The sequence below is a fragment of the Argopecten irradians genome, chromosome 11 (genome assembly GCF_041381155.1).
Source record: "Argopecten irradians isolate NY chromosome 11, Ai_NY, whole genome shotgun sequence".
NCBI lineage: Eukaryota > Metazoa > Mollusca > Bivalvia > Pectinida > Pectinidae > Argopecten > Argopecten irradians.
This window is the reverse complement of record NC_091144.1, coordinates 13,559,399-13,587,241: the sequence shown is the minus strand read 5'-3', so window position 1 is coordinate 13,587,241 and position 27,843 is coordinate 13,559,399. Positions and strand designations below refer to the sequence as shown.

Below are 27,843 nucleotides of genomic sequence, written 5' to 3'. Positions count from 1 at the left end.
AACGCTTATGGAACACTATGAATTCGATATTCAATTTTAATCAGATTAATCAATTAAATCCAGATCTTCATTATGCTTACCCTACTTTGCTTGATAGCGTAAGTATTGAAGATACGGTTTTAATCGAGGATTTTACTAAGCGAAACTGATAAATTCATTAAACATATAATTATGATATAGGTAATATACCATACATCTCATTGAGAGAAATGAATACAATGTTATTAAAAATATTCACAAATATGTAGTAATGATTTTGTCCTGCAAAATCCATATAATATGAAAAATTTATATAACATATATTCATACATGTACAAATAAAAACAATGTAAAGATATGATATGATATTTTGGGAAATGAGCGAAGTATAAAATGGCCTGTTACATGTGTGAGTTATACATAATTTAAGGTAAAAATACTGCTGTCTACTAGTAATTTTATCAATATTCATTAATGGAAAAAATCATGAGATAAAGGCAAGTCCATTACTAACAATTCTGTAATGATTTCCTGTTCAGAATTTTAACAGAATAGTTTGTTAGAATACATTGACAAAACTGTTGCCTGGATACATGTATTAGTAAAATCGAAAAATAAAACGTTTACAACAGATGTATAAGCAAACTATACATCTTACTTAATGTATTGTTTTCCAGTAAACACAAATTTCAATATCCTTTCGAAAACATAAACCAAATTCAGTCTTAATGGCTATTACAGATATAAGTTACATTATTATTTGATTTGAAATAATTAGTTATATATAACAACGATGTTTAATTATAAATTGCCAAGCTTGTTATTAACACATTTGTTTTAGTTTGCGTAAATGAATTAACCAAACTTTGTGATGACATGGTAACTAATAATGGAGTAATATGAATAAAGTTTTATACGAGACGCTGTAATATTCCGTAACAGCACGCTAGCAAGAGAAGATACACGTAGGCGTAACTCTGGTTTAGTGTATTAGCTCCATTGGGATCACAATCGGGGAAGCAAGTTTGTGTTGGATCTGAAACAAGAAAATAAAGCCATATTGATTCATTACGACAAATATTAAGATGCACGAATTATTGCAGCGCCCTTACTGTTGGATTTATATTTCGAAAAACTTTTGTTACTCGATTATATGTACTGTTGAACTGACTCAGATTTTTTCTTGTTAAAATGAAATCACCACTTGTTATATACGTCAGAGTCCACTGTCTTAATTCAGCTACAACAACTTGTGAATTAAACACGAAATATTGCAAAATATTTGCAAAATATTAACTGATCACTTCAATGATATTTTCTTTGGGAAGCGAGATGAGTTGCTTAAAAGGAGGGAAGGTTCCAAAAATGAGAAAAAGAAAGAAAGGAATATTTTTTAGGCCTTACAAACATTGACATTTAAATTAATGAACTACATGTAGTTAATCACCATTTGAGGAAGACAGCGAGAAAATTTCTCGTCAGTGGAACATGTGACTATATACGTGCTATTTTGGTGTAGTTTATATTGGCCAGAAGGATGTGGCATAACTATTAATTTAAGATTCATTTGGTCAGGTCAGTAATACTTTTATCAAGCAGATTTTGCAAATATTTTGAATGCGGAAAACCATTAGGGAATAGTCGCTCGTCAAAGTCTTTGAAATGACACTATTTTGATTTAATAATAATTATCAAATTCCAAACTTAGGATGATAGGGGAAATTGAAGTTTTCCTAGTTAGTGTTTATTGAAATATTATTTGGATAAATAAGAATAATAAATACTAAATTTGCTTTAGATGAGAAGGAAAAAGTACGTCTGTGGGACGGACAGTTGTACTTAAAGGACGGGCAGTCGTTCAATGTACCTGTGGAGTGAGCAGATGTACTTGAAGGGCGAGCAGTCGTACTTGTGGTGCGGGTAGTTGTACTTGTTGGGCGAGTAGTCGTGCTTGTGGGGTTAGCAGATGTACTTGGAGGGTGGGCCGTTGTACTTGAAGGACGTGAAGTCGTACTTGGAGGGTGGGCAGTTGTACTTGAAGGGCGAGCAGTCGTACTGGGAGGGCGAGTTGTCGTAATTGAAGGGCGAGAAGTTGAACTTGAAGGGCGGGCAGTCGTACCTGTATTGGGGTCCGTACAGTATCTAGGTGTTGGTCTGAGGTCACAGCAATAGGATGGTTTGTTCGCATTAGTATGGTGACAAGCAGGATCAGGGGCACCATCGCCACCGCCAGTCATTGTGGAACAGTTACAGAGGTAGTGACCGAATAAGGCGTTCCACACTGAAATTGAAACGTTATGAATATACACATACACAATGGCTGACGAAGGTGACAGTGTATCCATATCATAAAATGTGCTATTCTCACAAAATGATCACTGGTTGTGTAACAAAATAATTACATAAAAGTGTGTGGAATACGTTGTACCTTCTGCACAATAAGGTACTCATATTATAAAGCAAGGAACATCATAAACAGTTTTATACTTCCGTTTGATAAAAATGAAACTTTATGTCTTATCAATTATAACAGTTGATGGTAAATGACAGTTCTTTTTCAAATAATTTTCCTATTATATTTCGGATGCTAATGATATATAACTGAGGTATCTGAAGAACATATGGCCTGCGTTTGTGTCCTGTCGTATAGTATACTTCCCCAGAAGCAGCCTAATATGTAAGGAAATGTGAATGTCATGTGGTACCGATATCTCCCATCCGCAGTAAATCTACCATGACATTTATCCAGATCAGCCGACGTTAGAGTTTTGATGACCCCACTGTCGTTTACTTTAGGTCCATAGATAGGATAGCCGTCCATTGCTACTCCCATAAATTCGTCCACATCACCTCTATATAAACAGTTGAAAGGTAGGTCATGATAGTGGTAAACTCCGCGCGGATCCGCGTGTCCATCACAGCTGTCTAGTACCTCCGCCCCAGGACCTTCTACAGCATTTTCACTTTGGGCATCCAGAGGATTGTAAAGGGCAACACCAGTTCTGGTAATGCCGATGATGCCTAGAGCCAAACATCCCGGAGTGCTCTCGTTTGTTGGGGTTTTCGGTATCGGGATATTGTAGTTTTGGTCGACTGGTGTGTTAGGGTTGACAACTTCCCAATCATGATCCGGTTGACCTGACGCCATGATCATGTACCTGTTTAAAATCATAGCTTAAGTTCACTGTCAGTATTGTTTTATTTAGCTCGCCTACATGAGGTGGTCACATATAATCTTTATTATTATTATTGTTCTATGCAGTGATGTCCACGGTTGCATTGTTATATGGAGGTTTATTTACCCGAAGGCGTGATATTTCCCGAGCCTTGGAGATCAAAAGTTTAAAGTGAACAGTCGGGCAGGATGGCTAAAGTCGGTAAACTGGTGTGAATGTATCCAGTATAATTTCTTATGAAATAGAAAAATGAAATCTCTTGCCAAAATCTGTATGCGTACAAAGAAATTAATTTAAAGTATAGGGATCCTAAAATGTCCTCCCGGCTGACTATGTCCGTGGTTACATTTCCACGCAGCCTCGCTTTCAATGCTTTCAACTTTCCTTTATTTTAATGGTCAGAACTGGGAAACGTAAGCAGAACTTGGCCGTCGTATCAATATGTGAGAACTTTTGGAAGGCCAATGAACGCATTTAGACTGATTTTCTTTGCCCGACTATTCACTTTAATCGTCGAGACGATTTTTTTTTTATAAAATCTCATATAAAATGAACAAAAAGGACAAGGCTCCGATTTCTCGAAACAAAAGTGCAGACTTAAGTCAAAACTTAAGCTTTTCTTCTGATGTAGCTTATATGAAAACTTTAGACTTAAGTCAGTTTTGTACTTAACCTACTTTGCAAAAAGTCCCTATGTTAAACTGTGTCAAGAAGTTTGCTATTTGTTCACGACGTGCTCGAATCGTACGGATTATATTACGTTGGTGGAGTCACTGAATATCAGTCTATGTGATTATATATATAGTATAATTAAGTATTTATCAATACCTGTCTGTCTGTGAAGCTACATTAACAGTAGCATCATATGAACCGCTGACTCTGAAGTAAGTCAGCTCCTCATTAGTCAGACCTGTTAAACAAATACGATATATCTTTAATTATAACCACATAACAGTCAAATTGTATATGCATTTGTCATCATATATAATTGTATATGCTGTTTGGCCTTATTTTTCTAAACATTGTTATGTTACTTGAGCAATATGTGGTAATATAAATCGGCATCCTCGATGCTCCTGGGGTTCCATTACTTACTATCTCTACGCCCCTGCACTATGCCATACATGTAGTAATATTGGGGGCAGCTCAGCGGGAAACATCTGAAGTAATCACAGGCCTGCAAATATTTCCTGCTAACCACAGTGTACCATTCTGTTGCCTTCAAATGTATTATGATATATTCCAGGGGTGTAGAGATCGTAAGTGTTCGGAACCCCTGGAGTATTGAGGATGATACGTTGGAAGTATCGTCTGTTAGCCATTCTGAGTGATAGGGAAACAACTTTGTACACGTATGTCGGTTACATAATGTATCAACTTACCGCTAGCATATAAACATACGATTGCTGTTGACAAAACCAATAGTGTGATATGAATATCCATTTCCATACACTGTGTAACTTCTGTAAATAGAGAATTTTTGGTATAATGGTATCTATATATCATTTTCAGATTGTATATTTCATAAATCATGACATTATTCCGATTTTATACCACAACAATTTGAGGTGATTTCTTTCAATAATACTTAGCATTGCCTTTATGGACAGGCTGTAGATTGACCACAAATAACTCAAAATCACAAAAGATAGAAACTGAATTACACTATCACATGTTGTTATAATATTTCTTTATTCGAAACTGCTAGATTGAGAGCTTCTTGAAATTCTCAACAACTTGGCAAAGACAGGCAACGGTAAGGTAACAGGTACAAGTATGAAGAGTACGATACGAGCTGTCAGCATAAATTAGTATGTTACAATAACGTATTTTTTATTAAAGATATTATGTATTTGGCAATTTTAACAATATTGACAGTACAGTAGGGGAATGGAAAATTCTTACAATTTATTATTGTAGTGAAGTACAATGTAAGTACGTAAATCAATATACTACGTACATGTACATTATACATTTTGTATAAACACAATAGAGAAGCTCTTTTACTGTAACTTTGAGTATGGATAAGATTACTATTAGACTATTGAATGATTCGTTAAAATGCATTATACATAAAATTACAATTCTTTACTATCGCAATAAAGTTCGTTTGCTTACCTTATTTCAGTAGAGAGGTTGGTTATTGGAATGGAAATGTGTTAGCATCAGTAGGTATAAGTATATATGTAGGTCACCGCCATTTATAAACATAAGCTACTTTTTAAAACCGTTATTCATTCAGGTGAAACAAAATATCGTCTGCTGGTTGGTCCAAATGTAAAGCTATAAATAGTTTATATCATTTTTCTGACACGATCACGAGAGGGTATCAAATCCCGACCACGAAGTCGTGACTAGGACAACAAAGGAGGTCCCGTGATCAGCTTAACAGACGGTAACATAAGCCGCCGTCATTTTAGTCAGTTTGTATAATGTATTACCATTCAAGGATAAAAAGGAACTCGAAAAACATTATCAGTGATGACAAAAAACGCTGGTAAATGCACTTACTTGTACTGTCGCCTGCGTTTTATATATTATACATTGTATTTGTCGTTAAAACACACCCTGTATAATACGTATATCTCCTCATCAATCTTACTAATTTGAATGCTTTCATTTTTGCATCGTTTGTTTTGTGATGCAATTAGAATCATCTGACTTCAGCAACACTTGTTGACCGTGTGTCGTCCATTATTTGAATTAAATCTTCGTCGACCAAGTGCAATAAGCCAACATTTACCCGAAGCAATAGTTGTTTGCGCTTCAACCCATTTTTTCACAATCTATTCGAATTCAAAGATCTCTGTAATGACCTCTTACTTCAAACAGATATGTTAAAATTCTTTCTTAGTACCTTGATACAACGTAGCTGAACATTGCTTGATACATGGTCGTATATGTGAAATTTCATTCGAAATTCGAAGAACTTTCACGATTTTAACTTATAATTGTCTGTGGCCTCTTTGTAACGTGTTTTGGCAATCACGATGAACAGTGCCTCTTCAGCTGGTTCTCCATTGTGGTCCTGACAAAGTGGTGTTGTTATATTCCATATTTTGATACGGGTACACTTACAAAACAAATACTGCATGGCTATTCAAGACATCGAGTATTTGGAGTGTGTATACAGCCTTCTGACTGACGTATTTAGTCATGTAGGTTTATAATGTAATCCATTAGTGTGTCCTCAGGATTAAGCCATAATTATATAATTAAAGGAGGCATGTTTTGTGCAAGAATGACTAGTATTATGTTACCTATGTTTACATAGATGAAGTAGACACCTCGATTCCTTCAGAAATTGCTTATGCAATGGCGTTCGAAATGTGTTCAATGTATTCTCATTAAATATACATGTTTGTACTATCGAATTATTTTTGTCATGGTTACTCATGTACATATATTTCCTCTTCATTATATTGAGCAACCCCTCTCCCCAATACACAATAGTCATGTTGAATAATTTTGAAGAGAAAAACGAAGGCTGATGATATCAATAAAATAGAGACAACACCACGTAATACTTTTTGTATATTATTTGAAAAATATGACAAAAATGTACACACAAATATTGGCAGAGTCACATTGATTCCAGTAAACCTGCGGCTCCCCGACACATCTCGCTGAATGATGACGTCACAATAGATGTTTGACGTCAAGGAAATTTCCTTTACGCTATATTTGGGTACGACCTGGACCCATTGGAAACTTATAGACCTCTTCACTAATTTATGCAGACATGCGCAGAAATGGCATTGAGTGGGTATCCCGACTTTCCGCTTCCGTCGTAGGCAATGTAAACAACATGGCCACCCGCGAAATTTAAAATGACTACGGTTGGCACATTTAAGGTAAACGCGAAGAAACAGAGCATCGATGTAAGACATGTAAACACAGAAGATATCATTTAGATCCATACTTTGAAGCAGAGCATCGTAATAAGATGTTTTATGGCTTTTTAACGACCATTTGCAACCAGGCATATGCACATTTTCACGGGGAATTGTCCTTCAGCACTTTATGATAATCGCCAACTAGGGTTGTAATGACTGTATTTTTTACTTTTTTGATGGTTATAATTTCGAGATTATTCCTTAAATAAACATGGAGCACGGTTGTACTTTTGTAAGCGATTATAGATACAAACTCAAATATTACGGTATTACAGGACAAACACTTACATGGATTACAGACTTCTTATCACACCGCATCCAAACAGTTGTACTTGAAGGGAAACAATCAGAAAAAATACCAGTGACGTCATTTTACATAACATCACAATGCAAGATTTCGATATTTGGGTACGGCCTGTGGGTTTTGGAATCTTATATCAACCTGGGATGACGTCATGATGCATAGTGTGGAATTTTCTGGCGGATATCGTGATTTATTATATGACACGTGCTTTTGCTGTATTTTGATTGGAACCATACGTTTCTCAAAAGTATTTTGAGTCCAGCAACCTGTGTCACAAATAGAGGTCGAGTCGTACCCAAATATAGCGTAACGGTAGTTTGCCTCATTCAATGACGTCGGGATAATCTATTGTGACGTCATTATTATTGTCGGCAACATATATGGCGGAAGGCAACTGCAAACTTCAATTTATGGAAAACGTTCAAGAATGCTGGACGGGCCGCAGTTAATACAATATTCCGGTTCTACCCGTCTACACCGTTAGCAAGAAGCTTTTGAATATTTTCCAAATACTACATGTAACTACTTTTCAGAAAGTTTGCAAATATCATCCTGTTTTTTGTAGTTAAGTCTTTTTGAAGAGCCAGGTTAATATCACGTAAGTGTCATATAATAAAACAGTTATCAACCTATTTTAAGATAGATACGGTGAGTTATCAACCCTCGAAAATGATATAACCCTTGGCCTCCGGCCTCGGGATATATCATTTACTCGGATAGTTAACTCACGTATCCACCTGAAAATAGGTCGATAATTGTATAATATCGTGGCGGAAAAGTGTAGTTTCAGCCAATCAGGAGCGAGCAAAACACACAGCAATATAATAATAAGGTAATATGTTATGTTCATCCGTTATAAGGTTGTATGTTATGTTCATCTGTTATTAGATTATATGTTATTTTCATCTGTTATTAGGTTTTATCACATAATCTGTCTGATATCTAGTGATTTCGCCCGTGTAATATTTTTTCGTATGTCACTAGTGTAATATGACCTGGGGCGATTTTCATTGGCTAGAAATCCATTGTGAAGTTTACAGAAACATAAAATAACGTCAGAAAAAATGATGTGACGTCAGGATTACGAGGACGGCGGGACGAAATGGCGGCATCTGCTGGATTTTTGGAATAAATATTGACGTAAATTCTTTGTTATGCAAGTATTTGTAGCTATGTGAAAAAAGTATCTTCTATCGTTTCGAAGTTTTAATTTTTGCTCCCCAAGGCTCGCAAAAATAAAAACTTCTTAGACTCGTTTCATAAAATCTCATATGAAATGATCACTCATGTAAGATCCTATATCCATGTTATGTTCATCTGTTATTAGGTTTTATGTTATGTTCATCTGTTATTAGGTTTTATGTTATGTTCATCTGTTATTAGGTTTTATGTTATGTTCATCTGTTATTAGGTTTTATGTTATGTTCATCTGTTATTAGGTTTTATGTTATGTTCATCTGTTATTAGGTTTTATGTTATGTTTTTCAGTTGTCTCCCCATCATTGTGAAGTATAGCCGGTTATTTACCTGGTCAATCTTTTCGTGATTTAAACTGAAAATTAGAACCGAAAATTTTAGCTATCTCAAAATTTGGCCATATGGCTTTTGAACTAAATATTTCGCAGACACAATTTTCGCAATCCCAGCCATTTTTCGCGTAAATGCGAACATATCATTCCGAGAAAATAAACGGCCATATAATGTCTATCATTCAATAATATGTTTTTCTCTCATTAGTCTTATAATCTCATTCACAAGAAAATGACTTTCGAACTTACCAAAACGGAACAAAATCTCAGCTATCACATTTTTTAATCATTGACACATATCTTTTTATTCACAACGATCATGTTCACAAAAGTTTTTGTGGACTGTGAAGTAGTTTCTATTATCAGTTTAAAACAACATCACATCGAAAGAGTATAGATTATTGTAGCGCTCTGATTATTTGTAGGCGCTACCGCTGAAGACCATATTACTGGAGCGTCTTGTCGAACTCGTACTCTCCAAGTCCAGCACCAACACGGTTAAGCGTAGTGATATAGTCTCCATACTGTTTGATAGAGTCTATCTGTTCACCCAGGAACTCGTGTTCCAACATGTGGCCAAGCTGTCAACAAATGATGCTTCATTAGTGAAAATAGTCTCTATGACATGATTATGAATTGTGATCCTAATAAAAAAATGCTTTATAGTTACAATTTGGTTAGTTATTGGTGTATTGTCTACATTACTCTGTCTGTTACTAGACTAATACTTTATAGATTTCCTTTATCAGTAAACATAACACAGACGTACCGACTGATGAAAGATATAATGATGGAAACAAGAAATTCAACATTAAATGTGGTATACATAATGTCTAATGTATTAATAATTTATATAAATCTTCATTGTTCTATACTTTCCTGGAATTTTAATCAATCTCAACTTACATGTGGATCATAGTACTGTTAATGTTACTATTACTAGTTAGTTGCGTCATATTTACTTACTTGTGTGTCATTGTTCTTTTATCATTACTATTACTAGTTAGTTGCGTCATATTTACTTACTTGTGTGTCATTGTTCTTTTATCATTACTATTACTAGTTAGTTGCGTCATATTTACCTACTTGTGTGTCATTGTTCTTTTATTATTACTATTACTAGTTAGTTGCATCATATTTACCTACTTGTGTGTCATTGTTCTTTTATCATTACTATTACTAGTTAGTTGCGTCATATTTACTTACTTGTGTGTCATTGTTCTTTTATTATTACTATTACTAGTTAGTTGCGTCATATTTACTTACTTGTGTGTCATTGTTCTTTTATCATTACTATTACTAGTTAGTTGCGTCATATTTACTTACTTGTGTGTCATTGTTCTTTTATCATTACTATTACTAGTTAGTTGCGTCATATTTACTTACTTGTGTATCATTGTTCTTTTATCATTACTATTACTAGTTAGTTGCGTCATATTTACTTACTTGTGTGTCATTGTTCTTTTATCATTACTATTACTAGTTAGTTGCGTCATATTTACTTACTTGTGTATCATTGTTCTTTTATCATTACTATTACTAGTTAGTTGCGTCATATTTACTTACTTGTGTGTCATTGTTCTTTTATCATTACTATTACTAGTTAGTTGCGAGTTGCGTCATATTTACTTACTTGTGTGTCATTGTTCTTTTATCATTACTATTACTAGTTAGTTGCGTCATATTTACTTACTTGTGTGTCATTGTTCTTTTATCATTACTATTACTAGTTAGTTGCGTCATATTTACTTACTTGTGTATCATTGTTCTTTTATCATTACTATTACTAGTTAGTTGCGTCATATTTACTTACTTGTGTGTCATTGTTCTTTTATTATTACTATTACTAGTTAGTTGCGTCATATTTACCTACTTGTGTGTCATTGTTCTTTTATCATTACTATTACTAGTTAGTTGCGTCATATTTACTAACTTGTGTGTCATTGTTCTTTTATCATTACTATTACTAGTTAGTTGCGTCATATTTACTTACTTGTGTGTCATTGTTCTTTTATCATTACTATTACTAGTTAGTTGCGTCATATTTACTTACTTGTGTGTCATTGTTCTTTTATTATTACTATTACTAGTTAGTTGCGTCATATTTACCTACTTGTGTGTCATTGTTCTTTTATCATTACTATTACTAGTTAGTTGCGTCATATTTACTTACATGTGTGTCATTGTTCTTTCATCATTACTATTACTAGTTAGTTGCGTCATATTTACTTAGTTGTGGGTCATTATTCTGTTATTGTTTCTATTACTAGTTAGTTGCGTCATATTTACTTACGTGTGGGTCGCTAGATGTTTCACTGTGAAGCGTGAGGAGTTCGTCATTCACGTATCTCTCAAGGACAAGCGAGTCTTCCATAGCCTGGAGGCCGGAGAACCATTTACTTGGGCCTTTCTGTAAAAGTTTGTATGCAAAGTATTAAAATGAAATTTTGTTGATGTGTGTTACTTCTCACCATAACATTTATAAAAAAAAAGTTACTTCTCACCATAACATTTGATTTGTACTTCGGATGCTAAAATTTGTAATATGTAAAATGTTTGCCATGCTCTCATCTCACTGACAATGAGGCATACATATTTAGCATTAAATTCGATACCCAAGGTCAATAAGCCAGGATTACATAATTTACACGTGGCCAGTTATCATTATTCCATTGCAACCATAACAAAAAGAAAACGTATTTTTAAATATCATATACATAAAATACACTAAAATGTACTTACCAAACATTCAGTATCTGAGTGAACCTGGTCTCGGGACATAAAGTTACAGATCTAAAAAATGAAAAGAAGATATGATCGTTATCCGATTAATGTACACATATTTCAATTGTCCTTTCACAACACAAACATTACATTATGCATGCACATTACTTCATCGGATGGCTCCATTGTTCTTAGTCATTCAAACTAGACACTAATATTTCTTAACGTTAAAGCATATCATGCTAGAAAATTTTAATATTTGATACAACATCTCAGCATCTACCTCACATTTAGTTAATGTCGGTGTCTCATGACTGATTGCTTGCTCTAGGTCGTGTTAAAAGTAATACTTCAGCAATTGGAATATCGTTAAAGAAAACATACAATTTGATTATTCGATACATAATCAGACAATTTTTTTTTCATTTTTATTAACAATCAGTAATGTAAATTGTATGCATAACTCTTGTTATAGCATTAAAAGTAATAATTTAAAAACTTACACAAGCTTCATTTCTGCCGAACTGAGGGAAATTGGCGAGTTTTTCTGATACTTTGTTGCACACATCTTGAAGCTGTTTAGATAGAAACAAATTTATTGTAAATGTTTCTGGTTTACTTTAAGCATAAAGTATCATTTTTCGATTTGTTACATTAATGCCCAATTAAAACTATCTTGATATATACTTATTTTGTTTTTTGTAGCACCACTAGTCAAATTTCAACACGTTACTCTTCATTTCAAAAAACTTTGTTTTAGAAATATTGAAGCATTCCTATCTGAACTGGCCAACAAATGAAATCTATTTGCTTTTTGTTTTCACAAAAGGCTGCTACAGACATTTATGATGTGGTTTATCCCAAATGTCACATGAAGTAATTTATCATATTTTGTATGTATCCTGTGACATATATGGAAATACAGTATACTAACGTTTAGCAATATATTTCCTACTTACTGTGACTGTATTCAAGTCAATCTGTGCTCCCCTCATGTTCAGGTAGTCCATTAATTTCTCAGCATGGTCATTTTCCTCTTTTGCTGCTGCGGCAAACCACTTGGAAAATCCGTCTAATGCAACATCTCCACGTTTAAAGAATTTACTCTGTGGGAAAAGGTTAGCAAATGTTATTTTGGTACAAAAATCATGTAAAAGCTATGATAGTCATGTATTTTTTATAAATAGAAAAAAATGTATGATTTCTAAACCAACCTCGTGGCGTCAACAAAAATACTATTTTCTCGAAAAAAGCCAACATTAAACATGTTTTTACGGAAACAAAACTATAATTACTATATAAGATGAAAGCAATGGGATTTGAGTTAAAAGTATCAAGCAATTTTCATGCGCAGTCGCAGTTTTCTTCGAATTAATTTTCCAACAAAATGGCGGGGCATTATAATTGTCAAATTGTAATAAAACGTCGAAATATGATTAAAAAGTACTCTTCCATATGTGGATATTAAGGATAGATATATTCTATCCCCAGGATCACAAAATATTGTAAAATCCTTTGCAAGCCTCGGGTTTTACAACAGTTTGTAACCCTCGGGTAAAATTACCCTATCCTCCATATCCACTTATAAAAGAGTCTTATAACCTCTCCTTAGCGTAAAGACAAAGTACTTAATACCTGAGAGGTAATACTAATGTGTCCTTACGTATGTCTGGTAGAGGTAATTCTAATGTGTCCTTACGTATGTCTGGTAGGGGTAACACTAATGTGTCCTTACGTATGCGTGGTAGAGGTAATACTAATGTGTCCTTACGTATGTCTGGTAGAGGTAATACTAATGTGTCCTTACGTATGTCTGGTAGAGGTTATACTAATGTGTCCTTAGGTATGTCTGGTAGAGGTAATACTAATGTGTCCTTAGGTATGTCTGGTAGAGGTAATACTATTGTGTCCTTACGTATGTCTGGTAGAGGTAATACTAATGTGTCCTTAGGTATGTCTGGTAGAGGTAATACTAATGTGTCCTTAGGTATGTCTGGTAGGGGTAATACTTATGTGTCCTTACGTATGTCTGGTAGAGGTAATACTAATGTGTCCTTAGGTATGTCTGGTAGAGGTAATACTAATGTGTCCTTACCTATGACTGGTAGGGGTATTACTAATGTGTCCTTACATATGACTGGTAAAGGTAATACTAATGTGTCCTTACGTATGACTGGTAGAGGTAATACTAATGTGTCCTTACGTATGACTGGTAGGGGTAACACTAATGTGTCCTTACGTATGACTGGTAGGGATAACACTAAAATGTCCTTACGTATGTCTGGTAGGGGTAATACTAATGTGTCCTTACGTATGCCTGGTAAAGGTAATACTAAGGAGTCCTTACCTATGACTGGTAGAGGTAACACTAATGTGTCCTTACGTATGTCTGGTAGAGGTAATACTAATGTGTCCTTACGTATGTCTGGTAGAGATAATACTAATGTGTCCTTACGTATGTCTGGTAGAGGTAACACTAATGTGTCCTTACGTATGTCTGGTAGAGGTAATACTAATGTGTCCTTACGTATGTCTGGTAGAGGTAATACTAATGCGTCCTTGCGTATGTCTGGTAGAGGTAATACTAATGTGTCCTTACGTATGTCTGGTAGAGGTAATACTAATGTGTCCGTACGTATGTCTGGTAGAGGTAACACTAATGTGTCCTTACGTATGACTGGTAGGGGTAATACTAATGTGTCCGTACGTATGTCTGGTAGAGGTAATACTAATGTGTCCTTACGTATGCCTGGTAGGGGTAATACTAATGTGTCCGTACGTATGTCTGGTAGAGGTAACACTAATGTGTCCTTACGTATGACTGGTAGGGGTAATACTAATGTGTCCGTACGTATGTCTGGTAGAGATAATACTAATGTGTCCTTACGTATGCCTGGTAGAGGAAATACTAATGTGTCCTTACGTATGTCTAGTAGAGGTAATACTAATGTGTCCTTACGTATGACTGGTAGGGGTAACACTAATGTGTCCTTACGTATGACTGGTAGGGGTAACACTAATGTGTCCTTACGTATGACTGGTAGAGGTAACACTAATGTGTACTTACGTATGTCTGATAGAGGTAACACTAATGTGTCCTTACGTATGTCTGGTAGAGGTAATACTAATGTGTCCTTACGTATGTCTGGTAGAGGTAATACTAATGTGTCCTTACGTATGTCTGGTAGAGGTAATACTAATGTGTCCTTACGTATGTCTGGTAGAGGTAACACTAATGTGTCCTTACGTATGTCTGGTAGAGGTTATACTAATGTGTCCTTACGTATGTCTGGTAGAGGTAATACTAATGTGTCCTTACGTATGTCTGGTAGAGGTAATACTAATGTGTCCTTACGTATGTCTGGTAGAGGTAACACTAATGTGTCCTTACGTATTACTGGTAGGGGTATTACTAATGTGTCCTTACGTATGACTGGTAAAGGTAATACTAATGTGTCCTTACGTATGACTGGTAAAGGTAATACTAATGTGTCCTTACGTATGACTGGTAAAGGTAATACTAATGTGTCCTTACGTATGACTGGTAAAGGTAATACTAATGTGTCCTTACGTATGACTGGTAAAGGTAATACTAATGTGTCCGTACGTATGTCTGGTAGAGGTAATACTAATGTGTCCTTACGTATGACTGGTAAAGGTAATGCTAATGTGTCCGTACGTATGTCTGGTAGAGGTAATACTAATGTGTCCTTACGTATGACTGGTAAAGGTAATACTAATGTGTCCTTACGTATGTCTGGTAGGGGTAACACTAATGTGTCCTTACGTATGTCCGGTAGAGGTAATACTAATGTGTCCTTACGTATTACTGGTAGGGGTATTACTAATGTGTCCTTACGTATGACTGGTAAAGGTAATACTAATGTGTCCTTACGTATGACTGGTAAAGGTAATACTAATGTGTCCTTACGTATGACTGGTAAAGGTAATACTAATGTGTCCGTACGTATGTCCGGTAGAGGTAATACTAATGTGTCCTTACGTATGTCTGGTAGAGGTAATACTAATGTGTCCTTACGTATGTCCGGTAGAGGTAATACTAATGTGTCCTTACGTATGACTGGTAAAGGTAATACTAATGTGTCCTTACGTATGACTGGTAAAGGTAATACTAATGTGTCCTTACGTATGACTGGTAAAGGTAATACTAATGTGTCCGTACGTATGTCTGGTAGAGGTAATACTAATGTGTCCTTACGTATGACTGGTAAAGGTAATACTAATGTGTCCTTACGTATGTCTGGTAGGGGTAACACTAATGTGTCCTTACGTATGACTGGTAAAGGTAATACTAATGTGTCCTTACGTATTACTGGTAGGGGTATTACTAATGTGTCCTTACGTATGACTGGTAAAGGTAATAAAAATGTGTCCTTACGTATGACTGGTAAAGGTAATACTAATGTATCCTTACGTATGACTGGTAAAGGTAATACTAATGTGTCCGTACGTATGTCTGGTAGAGGTAATACTAATGTGTCCTTACGCATGCCTGGTAGGGGTAATACTAATGTGTCCTTACGTATGCGTGGTAGGGGTAATACAAATTTCCCCTTACGTATGTCTGGTATGGGTAACACTAATGTGTCCTTACGTATGTCTGGTAGGGGTAACACTAATGTGTCCTTACGTTTGTCCGGTAGAGGTAATACTAATGTGTCCTTACTTATGCCTGGTAGGGGTAATACTAATGTGTCCTTACCTATGACTGGTAGAGGTAATACTAATGTTTCATTACATTTAACTGATAGAAGTGATACTAATGTGTTCTTACGTATGCCTGGTAGAAGTAGCTCGCCATCTGCTCCTTGTTGATTTGTGCTACCACCTTTTCTATTTTGGTGTCGCCAAATTGATCCAGGACAGTTTTTACGTTGTTCACTGGGATAGCTATGAATGGAAAAATATATGTATCATCTCAATCTGAAATCATACAATAACATTCACTTCCCATAATGATACAGCAGTCAAATGCAAAATTTAATTAGATATCAGTATTCAAGCTGTTTAATAACAATTAGATAAACACGTACTTTTTAATATCATTGAAAGTAAGCTTATTACCTTTTCTGGAAGAAACATAGATAAAGTATTTTGTATGAAGTATTAAAAAATTTAAGGGAAAGTAAGTTTGATAACTGTTGTTTTTCCCGAATAGGATTGACATAAGAACTAGTTCTACATTTGTATCGATTTTATTTTTATCCATCTATTAGGTGTTGCCAAAGAATTTTAGTTTCATCACATTCCCAAAATAAATGTACGATGCTTTCAGTTTCTATATTACATAAATTACATTTGTTGCAATTCTTTACTCCAATGTTTTTTAAGTACATATTTAGGGGAAGAATTCTGTGTTGCAGCCTGTATTGGAACCATTGTATTGTAGTGTCTTGTGTTATTTTGAAGATATTGTGTATATTTGTTTCCAGTTTTCTATTTGAATGTTGGGATTTAAAAGCCATTTCAATTCTGCAGTGTTTATATTTTGTATTGATTTTGTCAGATTGCTATATATATCCTTACATCCCTTCTTGTTTTTTATAAGAATGTGTATATGATGTGGAATAATAGGTCTATTGATAATGCAACTTGATTCTTTTTCAATTTTATTTAATCTCAAGGCACTTTTAATTGATTCACATATCCCTCAGTAAAACAAGAAATTTGACGATTTTACATTGAATTTTTGCTTTAAATTTATAAAACATATTTCACTCCCTTCAGATACAATTCTTTCTGGAAGAAGGATACATGGCCTATCTTTAGAACTGGGTTGTGCCAAATAGGAGATTTCTATAACTTTTCATAATTTGTTATTTAGTTCAAATTCATATCAGACCAGGCCGCAAATACATTTTTCCAACATCTGTTGTTTGTTTTATAATTTTTGTATAATCTGTTCCAATATCAATAAGATTTGAAGGGCTAAAACGATTTGTTTCAAATATGGAGATCCATTCTTTTTCCTCAGCCAATATCAATCTTCGCATCCAGGTTAATGGTAGATTTTTTTCATAAATGTACTGAGGTCAGTCATTTTTAAACCCCCTTCATCATAGTTTTTGACAAGTGTATCACGTTTTATTTTATAAGTTAAAAAAAGTTTTATTCAACATATCAATTTTTTCGTCATTAGGATTTGGAAGATATAACAAAAATGGTTTAATTTTGGAATCAATATGGATTTTAGTACAAATATTCTTTCTAATGGTGTAAGAATCCTTTTAGACCACTGAGCCATATTTTTATTTATTGTAATTTATATCAACCCTTTCATCCATATTTATTGAGAATTCAAGCCCCAAATGAGCTTCCATCTGTGATGATAGACATCTTTACTGAACTTTTTACTTCCAGTCCAAATTACATTTGTTTTTTCATGGTTTATCTTTAAGCCTGATTTCTGTCCAAAACGGTCTGGTGTACACAGAGCTTCATCAAATGATTCATCTTAAATGAATGATGTATCGTCTGCGAACTGCGAGAGTTAATGGTTCCCCCCTATCACTATACCACTAATATTTCTATTTCTGTATTTTTTTACCATAATAGCTAGATTTAAAAAAAAAAACGTCATTGACTAAATACATGTAGGTCGGTTTTTCTCCCGAAGAGTTTATACCCTTGATACTATAATATATATATAACTAATGTTGGTTAAAAATGCGTGTCAGGTCCCTGTGGTTATGACCAACATATGAATATACACCTACATTTGTATAAATATGCACCTGCGATACATTTTAATCTATAAAATAAAATTTCTAATAAACATTTCCATTTTACAGCGATTTCACTTATTTTTAAGTAATTTGATCTCCAACACAGCTCGGCGACGATCAGTTAGCAAACCGTTTCTGATTGGCCGACTAATCAGGGAACAGTACATTTATATATCGGTGTGAGTGTAACATTTTGATTGACTAATAGTTTGGGAAGAAGGCGGGACCACTTTTCCGCTATTTTTGTCAATTTAAAAGTTTGTACCAAGACTTTAAAAGTGATCTACGTCCTTGTTTGTACCAAATAAACACATAATTGCACGATATCAGCAAAATGAATGAGTTTTTTTATTGTTTTTTTTTCTCTTCCTTCTTCCTAGATTTAAATACAGTTTCAAATGCGTTTTGCAAACTGAAACCTGTAATCAAACAGGAACATTATACATTTACATCCTTGTATGCTAACAATCTGAAAGTAGGAAGTTCTGAAGCTCTGCATTAAATATCCTTGGCATACATGCAACATTACTGTCGAAATATTGGTAATTTAAATGTTTAATACGTTTAAATCTGTTAGTTCCATAATATTTTGAATATTCCGAGAGTTTCACATTTGAAAATTCGCAGATGATATACAATAGCAAAAATGATTCGTTGAACTATTTTTGATAAACTGTTATAAAAAGTTATTTTCTTTCATAAATTATTTTCGATTGGTGTATTGGCTTTTAACTTCTAAGGCAAACTTTCAATAATTGATGCATGTATATGGTAATAAAATATTATTGCTTTAATGCTTTAATGTAACAAATAAAAAAATAACTCGGTTACAAACTACAAGCTGCGTTAGCGAATGTGAACATTTGCATATTATCCGAACAGTTGCAAAGCAAAAAAAAAGAAGACTTTTACCGTCAAACGTTGGCACAGTCTACAAGCAAAACTATAATTAGTCAATCAAAGTGTTAAACTCACGCCGATACTAATCCCTGATTGGGCGGTTTTGCAAACTGATCGTCGCCGAGCTGTGTGGGGGATCAAAGAGATCCAAACTATCTACCGTTACAAGTTTTGCTAAATAATAACAGATAGTTACATAGTATATTTAAATGTCTCTGATAATAAGCGATATCGCTGTATATCACATTCGTCTCCATGTTGCAAATTTGTTACTCAGCTACAGTACAAACGGAGTAACTCAGTACACGTTCACAATCTCAGTTTGATAGGAAATACACATACATTATACAGCAATGATAATTAATAAATAGAATAATAAATATACCTTTGCAATACATTTGGATAAATATACACCTGCGATACATTTTAATCTATAAAATAAAATTTATAAATGAATATTCCCATATTATATGACACTAGTGCACTTTAAGCATATGATATCAGAGATAACCTTGACTGTTAACGGATTGGAGAGTACAGCAGCCCTAGCTCTCCGATATTTGCGATTATGTCTTATCCCAATCGTGTATCATCAATATGAATATGTTATTAATAAGATGTGCCCTTAATTATATAACTTGTTAAATATCGGATATACAATGTTTTTATTATCAACTTGAGTTACCAGAGTGGATTAAAAAGATTGTTGAAGTATGTGTTGTGTCATGTATAGTAGATGTATTTTAACGATTAATCCCACGTATGTATAGATTTAGACAATTTTTTACAGTAAGGGTTTTGCGTCATTTTTAAACATTGAAACGATATTACTATTATATGAAAATTATGAAAAATTGTTATCAGAGGTTTGTTATCAAATTAGCATATACAACACCAATATAAAGTATTATAAGAATAAGTAATCAGTATAATATAAAAAGTTCAAATGTAAGCTAAATGTACATTAATTTTAATTTCAAGTTGAAAAGTAAACCAGAACAACGTACTAAGCGAACTTACTTGCTAGGCAACAAGCCCAGAGGCTGATGAGAACAACAAGAGTCTTCATAACTTCGCCGTGTTAATAAGCTGTCTAATGGCGTCGAATGATATAATAAAAACCCTGGACTCCGATGGATACAGATTGTCAATCACGTGACAAGATGGCAAGGTATTGTTATCAATCGCTGATAATGACGTATTTATTTGAACCCTATGAGTGTAATGACCAAGGTAACTGTACCAGCGATGTAAGATACTATGTAACTGTCCAGTATTGATAAAAGATAACATGTATATACCACTCTATACATAGTTGTCCCTATCAAAAGGTTACAAATACAGATGTTCTGAAAAAATGAACCTTTAATGAAAACACTATAGTAGATAGCCTGCAGAAACTTAGCATTTGTAGCATGCAATACCTAATGGTGTATTTCATCACCCTAATGCTCTATAAACTATTTAAACTGTACAAAATATATCCACTCTTGATATTTATGTCTCCGACATGATATAGAGAGGGTTTGTAATATTCCATATAGCATTTCCATCCAATCGTGCTGCATCATCCTTATCCCATATTATTGATGATTTATTTAGGTTAGCGTTCAATAGCAAAGATTTTGTCAATAAAAGACGGGTTTCTCTGTATGTTGTAAATCATTGTGTGTCGTGGCCATTTTTACAAGGTTATGGTAAACATATCTACCATGCTATGGAATAGTGAAATTCTTGTCCGTCTTATAGACTGATTATTTTGAAGCTTACTTCCAAAGAAACTTAACAGAAAATGCCACCCGGTCAAATTCTATTGGTAACAGGGACACAAGTTGCCCTTTTCATATACATGTATGTTTTACTTTATGCAACGCGTTTTGTAAATATTATAATACATATGTAATAATGAAATACACGTGTGTACTTTTGAAGTTTATATTAGTTATTCCGTGGGTATCTGTTTTGGAATAGTTATAACAAAGTATCTAAAATAAATTTCGTTGGTTTTATAATTATTAACATCGAATACATCGAAACCTTCGACATAACGAACAGTGATATGAGGCGATATTTAAATATTTATTTCATAGGAACAAAACAACGTTGACAGTGTCAAATGCTTAAAATCTACTTTGTATAAACGCATAAATATGTACAATTAAGCTATTTTTACATTTCATGTTTCTTCTGAAACTAAGACCCTAACTTACAGTTATCATTCCTAGGGTTGTTTTCTTCCGGTTATTAAATGAAGTGACATTACGGAAAGTATGACGGACGATGGAGGGAAGATGAATCAAAACTTCCACAAATCTATGTAGCTGTTGGCACAGTTTAGGTATACTACGGTAGATGAAGTAGGGTATGAGAACATTGATACTAAATTTGCCCGCACCTTCACACTGATAAAGTCTTTATCATGTGTTTACTCCGTGCCACCGTATTGTCATATATCAGGGATAGGTGGCCTAGCGTTTGATTTGTGTTAATTAGAACAACAATTACGATTCCACAGACAAGAGATGCGGATGTGGATAGTGACTGTGTTTGTGGCGACCTTTGTGCGGCTAACCTGTGTGGTGCCGTGTTACAGCCAATCTGTACTAGCCGAACAGAGCTTTGGTATGTATCGATAATCTCAGTGTCTGCAATAAAAATAACGAAAAATGAATAAACTATAAAACAATACATTATATAGGTCAAATATACGTACTTAGCTTGCTGCCATAACCATATTCTCTATTTGCATATTACAGAATTATATAAGCTCATGGGTAGGTACTGTTTGTTATGTCATGCGTTTGTGAGCGACACGTCATAATTATTTCGCAGTGAAACGAACACGAAAGTTTAACTCAAAGACTTAAGCATCACAATTGATTCTCACTCGAGGTCAAATACCTCGACAACATTAAAATGGAAGAACATTATAGAGATGAGATTTTGCTTGTTCAAATATTCCTATGTTTTATAACACGTATGCTTGACTTCAAATAATTAGTCAAAACATTATTCTATACATGCACCACATGACGCAAAATTGAAAGCTGCACATCTTCATAAAAATGCACAGTTTGAATAATACATCTGATTGCGCAGAATACTAATAACTAATCTTCTTATGTTCCATCATATTCTAACAACAATAATATAACTACATTATACCAGAATAGCACCCGTCTACACCGCTCTGTAATTTAACGGATTATACGAGAGGTATAGTCTTGATTGCATCAGACAGTTAAGCTCTACACATTAGCCATTAACTACAATGTGAAAACGCAGTTTGAAGAATTGTATTAATTGTATTGAAGACCATTTATTAATAAATTTAAAGTACAAGACCTGATGCATAATTCAAATGGCGACATAAAGGGATAACGTTATCAGTAGAAAATGCTAGATTTGTTTGAAGGTTATCTTCAAGAGAACTGCGGTGTTCAGGAATACAAGGTGTCTTCTGCGACATCCATTACAGACTATACCATTCTAAATATAGGTCAAAGCCACTCAGTTCCAATTCATATACCGAAACTGCTATGGAAATGGTGTATTCATTATTCAAAATTTAATTGATATGCAGGTAGTAATCGTTATGAAAAATAAAACTAATTAATGATTGGAAATAGTGAATCAGACGAAAGTCATCGTGTTTTTAGTATTAGTATGATAATAAAAACTTTATTTCACGAGGGTTACATATTTAGTACAGTACTGATCCTACATATGAGCCTCACACTATACGACGTATACAAGAATAAACATGTAATACATTTTGATTGAAATAAACATTATTATATTGTAATCTCTCAGTCATTTTTTCACTTAATAACGCATTCATTGAAACATAAATTTTAAGCAAATAAACTTAAACTCATGTTAATTAATATCAAACATACCCGTAATATCCCTTGCATACATGTATATACATAACAAAAAATGTAAAAATGTATCGATTATTTACAAAATCAGAAACACGATATTGTATCTACCATGTTGTAGTTTTCAGATTTCACTCATAGTATCATAAGATTGTGCAGAATCCATTTTAACACGAAACTTCTTTTCACGTATTCATTGTTCCAAGAATGGATTATATTAACATAAGTGAAAATGTTGAATTTGGTTGGTTAGTTGATGAAATTAACGTCCTAACTGCCAGTGTTATTCAGGGATGACCTTCTCTGCATTCAATGTGTTGAATGTTTATTTTGGGAGACAGAATGCTGAGTTTTTTTGTGATAGTTGAACCCTTGCCTTACACTCACCAACGCTTCCATTGAATAATACAGCGTACTATTATTATCTTTATTTCCTCCAATTTGAAGATTACATATATAGAATAACATACATGTAATACAATATTCCACATGGCTTAATCTGGACATTGTTGCGTAGAAGGTAAAACAGACGAATCTATTTTCATGTTCCTATATGCAATTGAGCGAGAATATATATTACACCTTCGGGAAATATTACACTTTCTGGTAAATAATCATCCTGTTACAGGGACCATAAATGCATAATATTTATTATCAATGGTAGCAATTAATTTATAAATTTGTCTTACCATTCTTTCCTAGATCCCAAGCCGGCAAATGAGCTGTATGGCTTCGATGAAGCGAGACCACGTCAGTTCTTTCACAGAAACATCAAGACGTCACTGCAGTCTTACTACCAGTACCTAGCAATTGTAATGTATTCTTTACTCACAAAACTCACTTGCATAATTCTACAATATAAACAGTTCGTAATGCCACGGTCGTGTTTATAATTGTAAGCAAACCAGTGATCTTAGACAACATATCAAGCTTATAACGTTTCGGGAAATAGTTTATATATACATTATTGATAGATATTAATTTGATTTGTTTAGTCCTACTGTTTCTCGCGTCACTATGTGGCCCTCCCAGGCTTTGAGGGATACTTCCGATCTGTATCCGAGATGGAGCGACAAAATGCAGACAAGCTGGTGGCATACTTGATGAAGAGAGGGATGACGTACGACTTTGCTTCTATCAGCGTCAACGATAAATTCATACAGGTAACTATCTTAAAACCAAGCACGGTAGATGATAAACGTGGTCGCTTTTGAAAATAACAGTAAGTTATTATCAAAACATTAACATTCGCCGACTTTCACGAGATATAAAGTGTAACTAACTGGAATGTTTCTAAAAATATTTGAATTGTGTATGATTATGATTACTAAAATATTCCAGGAGAATCTATGTGGAATATCATAGCAATTAGGCATGCTCTCCACCCTATGCCATTAGACCATAGATGAGAACGTGCTTCGATCATCATCGAATTAAAGAAACAGATGCGGTAGATTTAAACATTAACGATTGTGTAATGCACAGTCGATACATACACCACTGTATATAGAATATTAGAATACGAGGGACTTCATTGTGTATCCATTTGCTTATCAATAATCAAACATTTGTTTTTTATAAATTTTCAGTGCTATGAACGAGACGATTCCGACGTAACTGCTTGGAGCTATGTAATGAAAGTTGTTGATTTCCTTCTTGCTGACCAGAAAGACCGATTGGATAAATTCAAGAAAACTCACACCGCCGCTGTATTGAATAATTTCCCACATGTAAGATTATTACAATCAATTGAAGTCAACAATTTAATACATAATCTTTTAAGTATAACTGATTTTCCTGCTTTTGTATCTATTTAATACTTTGATTCTATGCTTAATTGCAATGGTGGTTTCCATGACCAACGCACTGCGTGAACTGGTACATTTTTCGGTATTCTCTCTAATACAATGCCTGGCATATTAGCTGTAAGTGTCATGTATCTAGATTGTGATTTATTGTGAAATTGAATGAATTATGGGTTTATTTGTAATATATTACACATATTCCCATGCAAAGCTAATACTTATTTGGTTGAGGCATCCATCAATATTAGCTATGAATGAACAAAGCTACCGACATCTTCCCGTTGGTAAGAAAATTAAGAATCATTAGTAAGTTCATTGACATCAATGTCTGGGTTGTTAATGGCTTCAGTGCTAACACGAATTTGTGATAAACAGCACAATGTGTAAATGGAAAAATAATTCGTTTTATTCGAAACTTCTGTGAATATTTACTATTCATTCGCTAGTTGTTTTTTTTAATATTAGAACATGCTTATATCATTTTGTAACTTTTCTTTAAAAATTGTAAACACATATATGTTCTAATTTGCTAAAAGGACAAATATTCAATTACATAACTTCAAATTAATATCTTATTGATTGGTTTGTTGGTTGGCGTTAAGGGGTTACGTCATATTGACAGCTTACATGTACATTGATGTAGTTCAGTTAATGACGGCTGAATACGCCATCTTAATGACAGAGGTAATGTCCTCATCCTCTCATTTCTAGTGCAATAGTCAAATAAGATGGTTGTCAGCTGGACGCAAAATTACTCTGGACTTTTTTTTTTAAGTACACGTTTCAGTACATATCTTTACAAGATTGAACTATTTGCTAGCTATTAATCGTAATAAGTATAGCCTTAATCCCAAAAAATACGATTATGATTATTTATTGCGTTCGTTGTTTATTTTACGTTTGTTTATTATATTAATCGACAAATTTCAATTAGGTTCCTCTTTGAAGGGTGTATTTGCTCATTACAAAAAGGAATTTCCCTCACATTGCATACAGTAATAGAATCTGACATGTGTCTGTGAAGTGAACAGGGATATCTCGACCCGAGTGAAAGATTTTGGCCGGTCAACCCGAGTCTTGCCGAGGGTTGACGACCAAAATCTTTCACGAGGGTTGAGATATCCCTGTCCGCTTCACAGACCCATGTAAGATTCTTTTTCTCCCATACTTAGTAGAAAAAATGATGAAATTCCACTGGTTTCCAGCTTTTTCATCGCGCCATTATCGCAGGAACGTCGTTATGCGTCAAAATTGATAACGTCATCTACAATGCGCGCCGCAGTTACGCCGCATATATTACGTAATGACGTCGCGTTACTGTCAAGCGCGTGTGAGCTGTCTTACACCTCCCTGTGTAAGGCAGAGATATCTTTTCCCTTGCAACCACGGGATATACCTGTGAAATATGGGAGAAATATGTATCTCTCAATTCAAATGTTTTAGTTGCCAGCCTTCCATTCTAGTAATCATATGTTCTAAATAATAATCTTTGATGCATGCTATCTGGGCATAACACATTAGGCACGTTTATCGCTGAGCTACATATAGATAATAAGATTTATTGATATAGACTATGTATTTGGGTATCTTTTAAACCCCAACATTCGAGTTGATATGTGGAATGATTAATATAGGCAGGGAAAGGAATTTATATTAGCTCAAAGCTTGTTTATGATTCCGAAATATGCTAATGCATTGTATGTATATGTATCAATTTATGAATAAAATACTGTTTAAAGTAATATAGGCCTATAATCCAATGTATGTATATAATCCACCTTATTGTATATATATGAATATATTTATGTTTATTAAGCATTGATGCTACGATTTTTAATTTCATCAGGATATGAAAGAAATTTGCAAACTGTTTGTATCCTCGTATGGTAGTGGTGTGGAAAAAATCGGCCGATCAGAAAGCAGATTTAGTATGAAAACAAAGAAAAATTAGATAATTGAAATAAAACATTTGGAAATGAAATTCTAAACTAATTTCATTGGTATTTTCAGCTGAAGCATTTTATAGAGGACGGGTTTTTGGATCAGAAGTACCTGAAGATTAAAGAGGTGGCCGAGATGAAGACTCAACTCGAGAGGATACGGGCCAACGAAAATTCAGAACTTGGATTATTCACGTTTGATCGATCGTTAGCGTAGTCATAAGACATCATCCAATATCTGCGAACTAGCTCCACGTTCAAAATGACTTTAAGATTTGAAATCATGACCAATCTGATATTTATATCAGTATTTGAAAGTAACCAAGATCTTTGTACAAATTAATATCGACAGATTTGAAGGATGACATGTACTTTCAATTACTAAATGAATATTCATAATAATTAATCAAATTAAACGAGAGAGGTTACATGTCAAAGGTTTGGCGATTATCGTATTTTACATGTTTTGGAGTGGGAGATGTTCACTTTCTATTTTATGATCACATCGTATAAATATATGTACTCAAAAGTTGTATGGTAACTATCATAAAAGTCATCATCAATACCCCAGGGGCTACCATTACAAACATTATATTCATCCAAACTTAAGGCAGTTCAGGAGAAAAACAAACCTAACCAATCACAGGCCTGTAAAGATTTTTGGGAAGAGTAGGAGAGCAACGCTCAAGCCATACAATGTAACGTTATTTGATTCTTATTATGTATCAAAGGATCAAACTATCTTCTTGCACACAGAGCCTTTTTGCCATACTATAGCCCAGGAATGAATATAACGAAAGTGATTGTAACCCTTGGGATATCAAGGATAATCATGTGTTCTGTACATCAGCTGGATACAGCAACAAGAGCTGTTTGAGAACAGCAAAGCTCGCCTCTGGAATTTTGTTGATTCAAATCAGGTTCCTTGTAATTTACCACTATTATAAAATAAAGCACTGTCAT

The 27,843-nt window shown here is 34.2% G+C and overlaps 3 protein-coding genes across 5 annotated transcripts; 1 reads left to right on the top strand and 2 right to left on the bottom strand.

Moving 5' to 3' along the window:
• Positions 1-326: 326 nt before the first annotated feature.
• LOC138334794 (uncharacterized) lies at positions 327-5,408 on the bottom strand. Of its 3 annotated transcripts, none has more exons than XM_069283524.1 (6): positions 5,274-5,407; positions 4,538-4,618; positions 3,984-4,065; positions 2,585-3,137; positions 1,847-2,264; positions 329-1,015 (listed from the first exon to the last, which is right to left on the bottom strand). In XM_069283524.1, exons 2-6 carry the CDS (start codon positions 4,602-4,604, stop codon positions 891-893), a joined length of 1,245 nt encoding a protein of 414 aa, XP_069139625.1. In that variant the 5' UTR covers positions 4,605-4,618; positions 5,274-5,407; the 3' UTR covers positions 329-890. The 3 variants fall into 3 exon arrangements, with proteins under 3 accessions (XP_069139626.1, XP_069139625.1, XP_069139627.1); XM_069283526.1 differs by having other exon boundaries at positions 335-1,015; positions 2,099-2,264; XM_069283525.1 differs by lacking the exon at positions 3,984-4,065 and having other exon boundaries at positions 327-1,015; positions 5,274-5,408.
• A 3,742-nt stretch (positions 5,409-9,150) lies between these two features.
• LOC138334792 (soma ferritin-like) lies at positions 9,151-20,433 on the bottom strand. Its single transcript, XM_069283519.1, has 7 exons — positions 20,275-20,433; positions 16,404-16,519; positions 12,568-12,714; positions 12,112-12,183; positions 11,627-11,677; positions 11,178-11,294; positions 9,151-9,465 (listed from the first exon to the last, which is right to left on the bottom strand). Exons 1-7 carry the CDS (start codon positions 20,321-20,323, stop codon positions 9,331-9,333), a joined length of 687 nt encoding a protein of 228 aa, XP_069139620.1. The 5' UTR covers positions 20,324-20,433; the 3' UTR covers positions 9,151-9,330.
• Positions 20,434-21,691: 1,258 nt separating this feature from the next.
• LOC138334791 (ferritin, heavy subunit-like) lies at positions 21,692-27,314 on the top strand. The gene is made up of 5 exons (XM_069283518.1): positions 21,692-21,876; positions 23,838-23,947; positions 24,131-24,298; positions 24,725-24,865; positions 26,951-27,314. The coding sequence occupies exons 1-5, from the start codon at positions 21,777-21,779 to the stop codon at positions 27,095-27,097; spliced, it is 666 nt and encodes a 221-aa protein (XP_069139619.1). The 5' UTR covers positions 21,692-21,776; the 3' UTR covers positions 27,098-27,314.
• Positions 27,315-27,843: the final 529 nt, after the last annotated feature.

Coding starts and splice junctions, on each gene's coding strand:
- LOC138334794 (XM_069283524.1), bottom strand. CDS start 4,604: ATGGAAATGGATATTCATATCACACTATTGGTTTTGTCAACAGCAATC. Junction 3,138..3,983: donor GTAGCTTCACAGACAGACAG/GTATTGATAAAT, acceptor GATTTTAAACAG/GTACATGATCATGGCGTCAG. Junction 1,016..1,846: donor TACATCTGCTCACTCCACAG/GTACATTGAACG, acceptor TTCTTGTTTCAG/ATCCAACACAAACTTGCTTC.
- LOC138334792 (XM_069283519.1), bottom strand. CDS start 20,323: ATGAAGACTCTTGTTGTTCTCATCAGCCTCTGGGCTTGTTGCCTAGCA. Junction 11,678..12,111: donor TCGGCAGAAATGAAGCTTGT/GTAAGTTTTTAA, acceptor TTCATTTTTTAG/ATCTGTAACTTTATGTCCCG. Junction 11,295..11,626: donor ACTCAGATACTGAATGTTTG/GTAAGTACATTT, acceptor AAACTTTTACAG/AAAGGCCCAAGTAAATGGTT.
- LOC138334791 (XM_069283518.1), top strand. CDS start 21,777: ATGCGGATGTGGATAGTGACTGTGTTTGTGGCGACCTTTGTGCGGCTA. Junction 21,877..23,837: donor ACTAGCCGAACAGAGCTTTG/GTATGTATCGAT, acceptor ATTCTTTCCTAG/ATCCCAAGCCGGCAAATGAG. Junction 23,948..24,130: donor ACTACCAGTACCTAGCAATT/GTAATGTATTCT, acceptor TGATTTGTTTAG/TCCTACTGTTTCTCGCGTCA.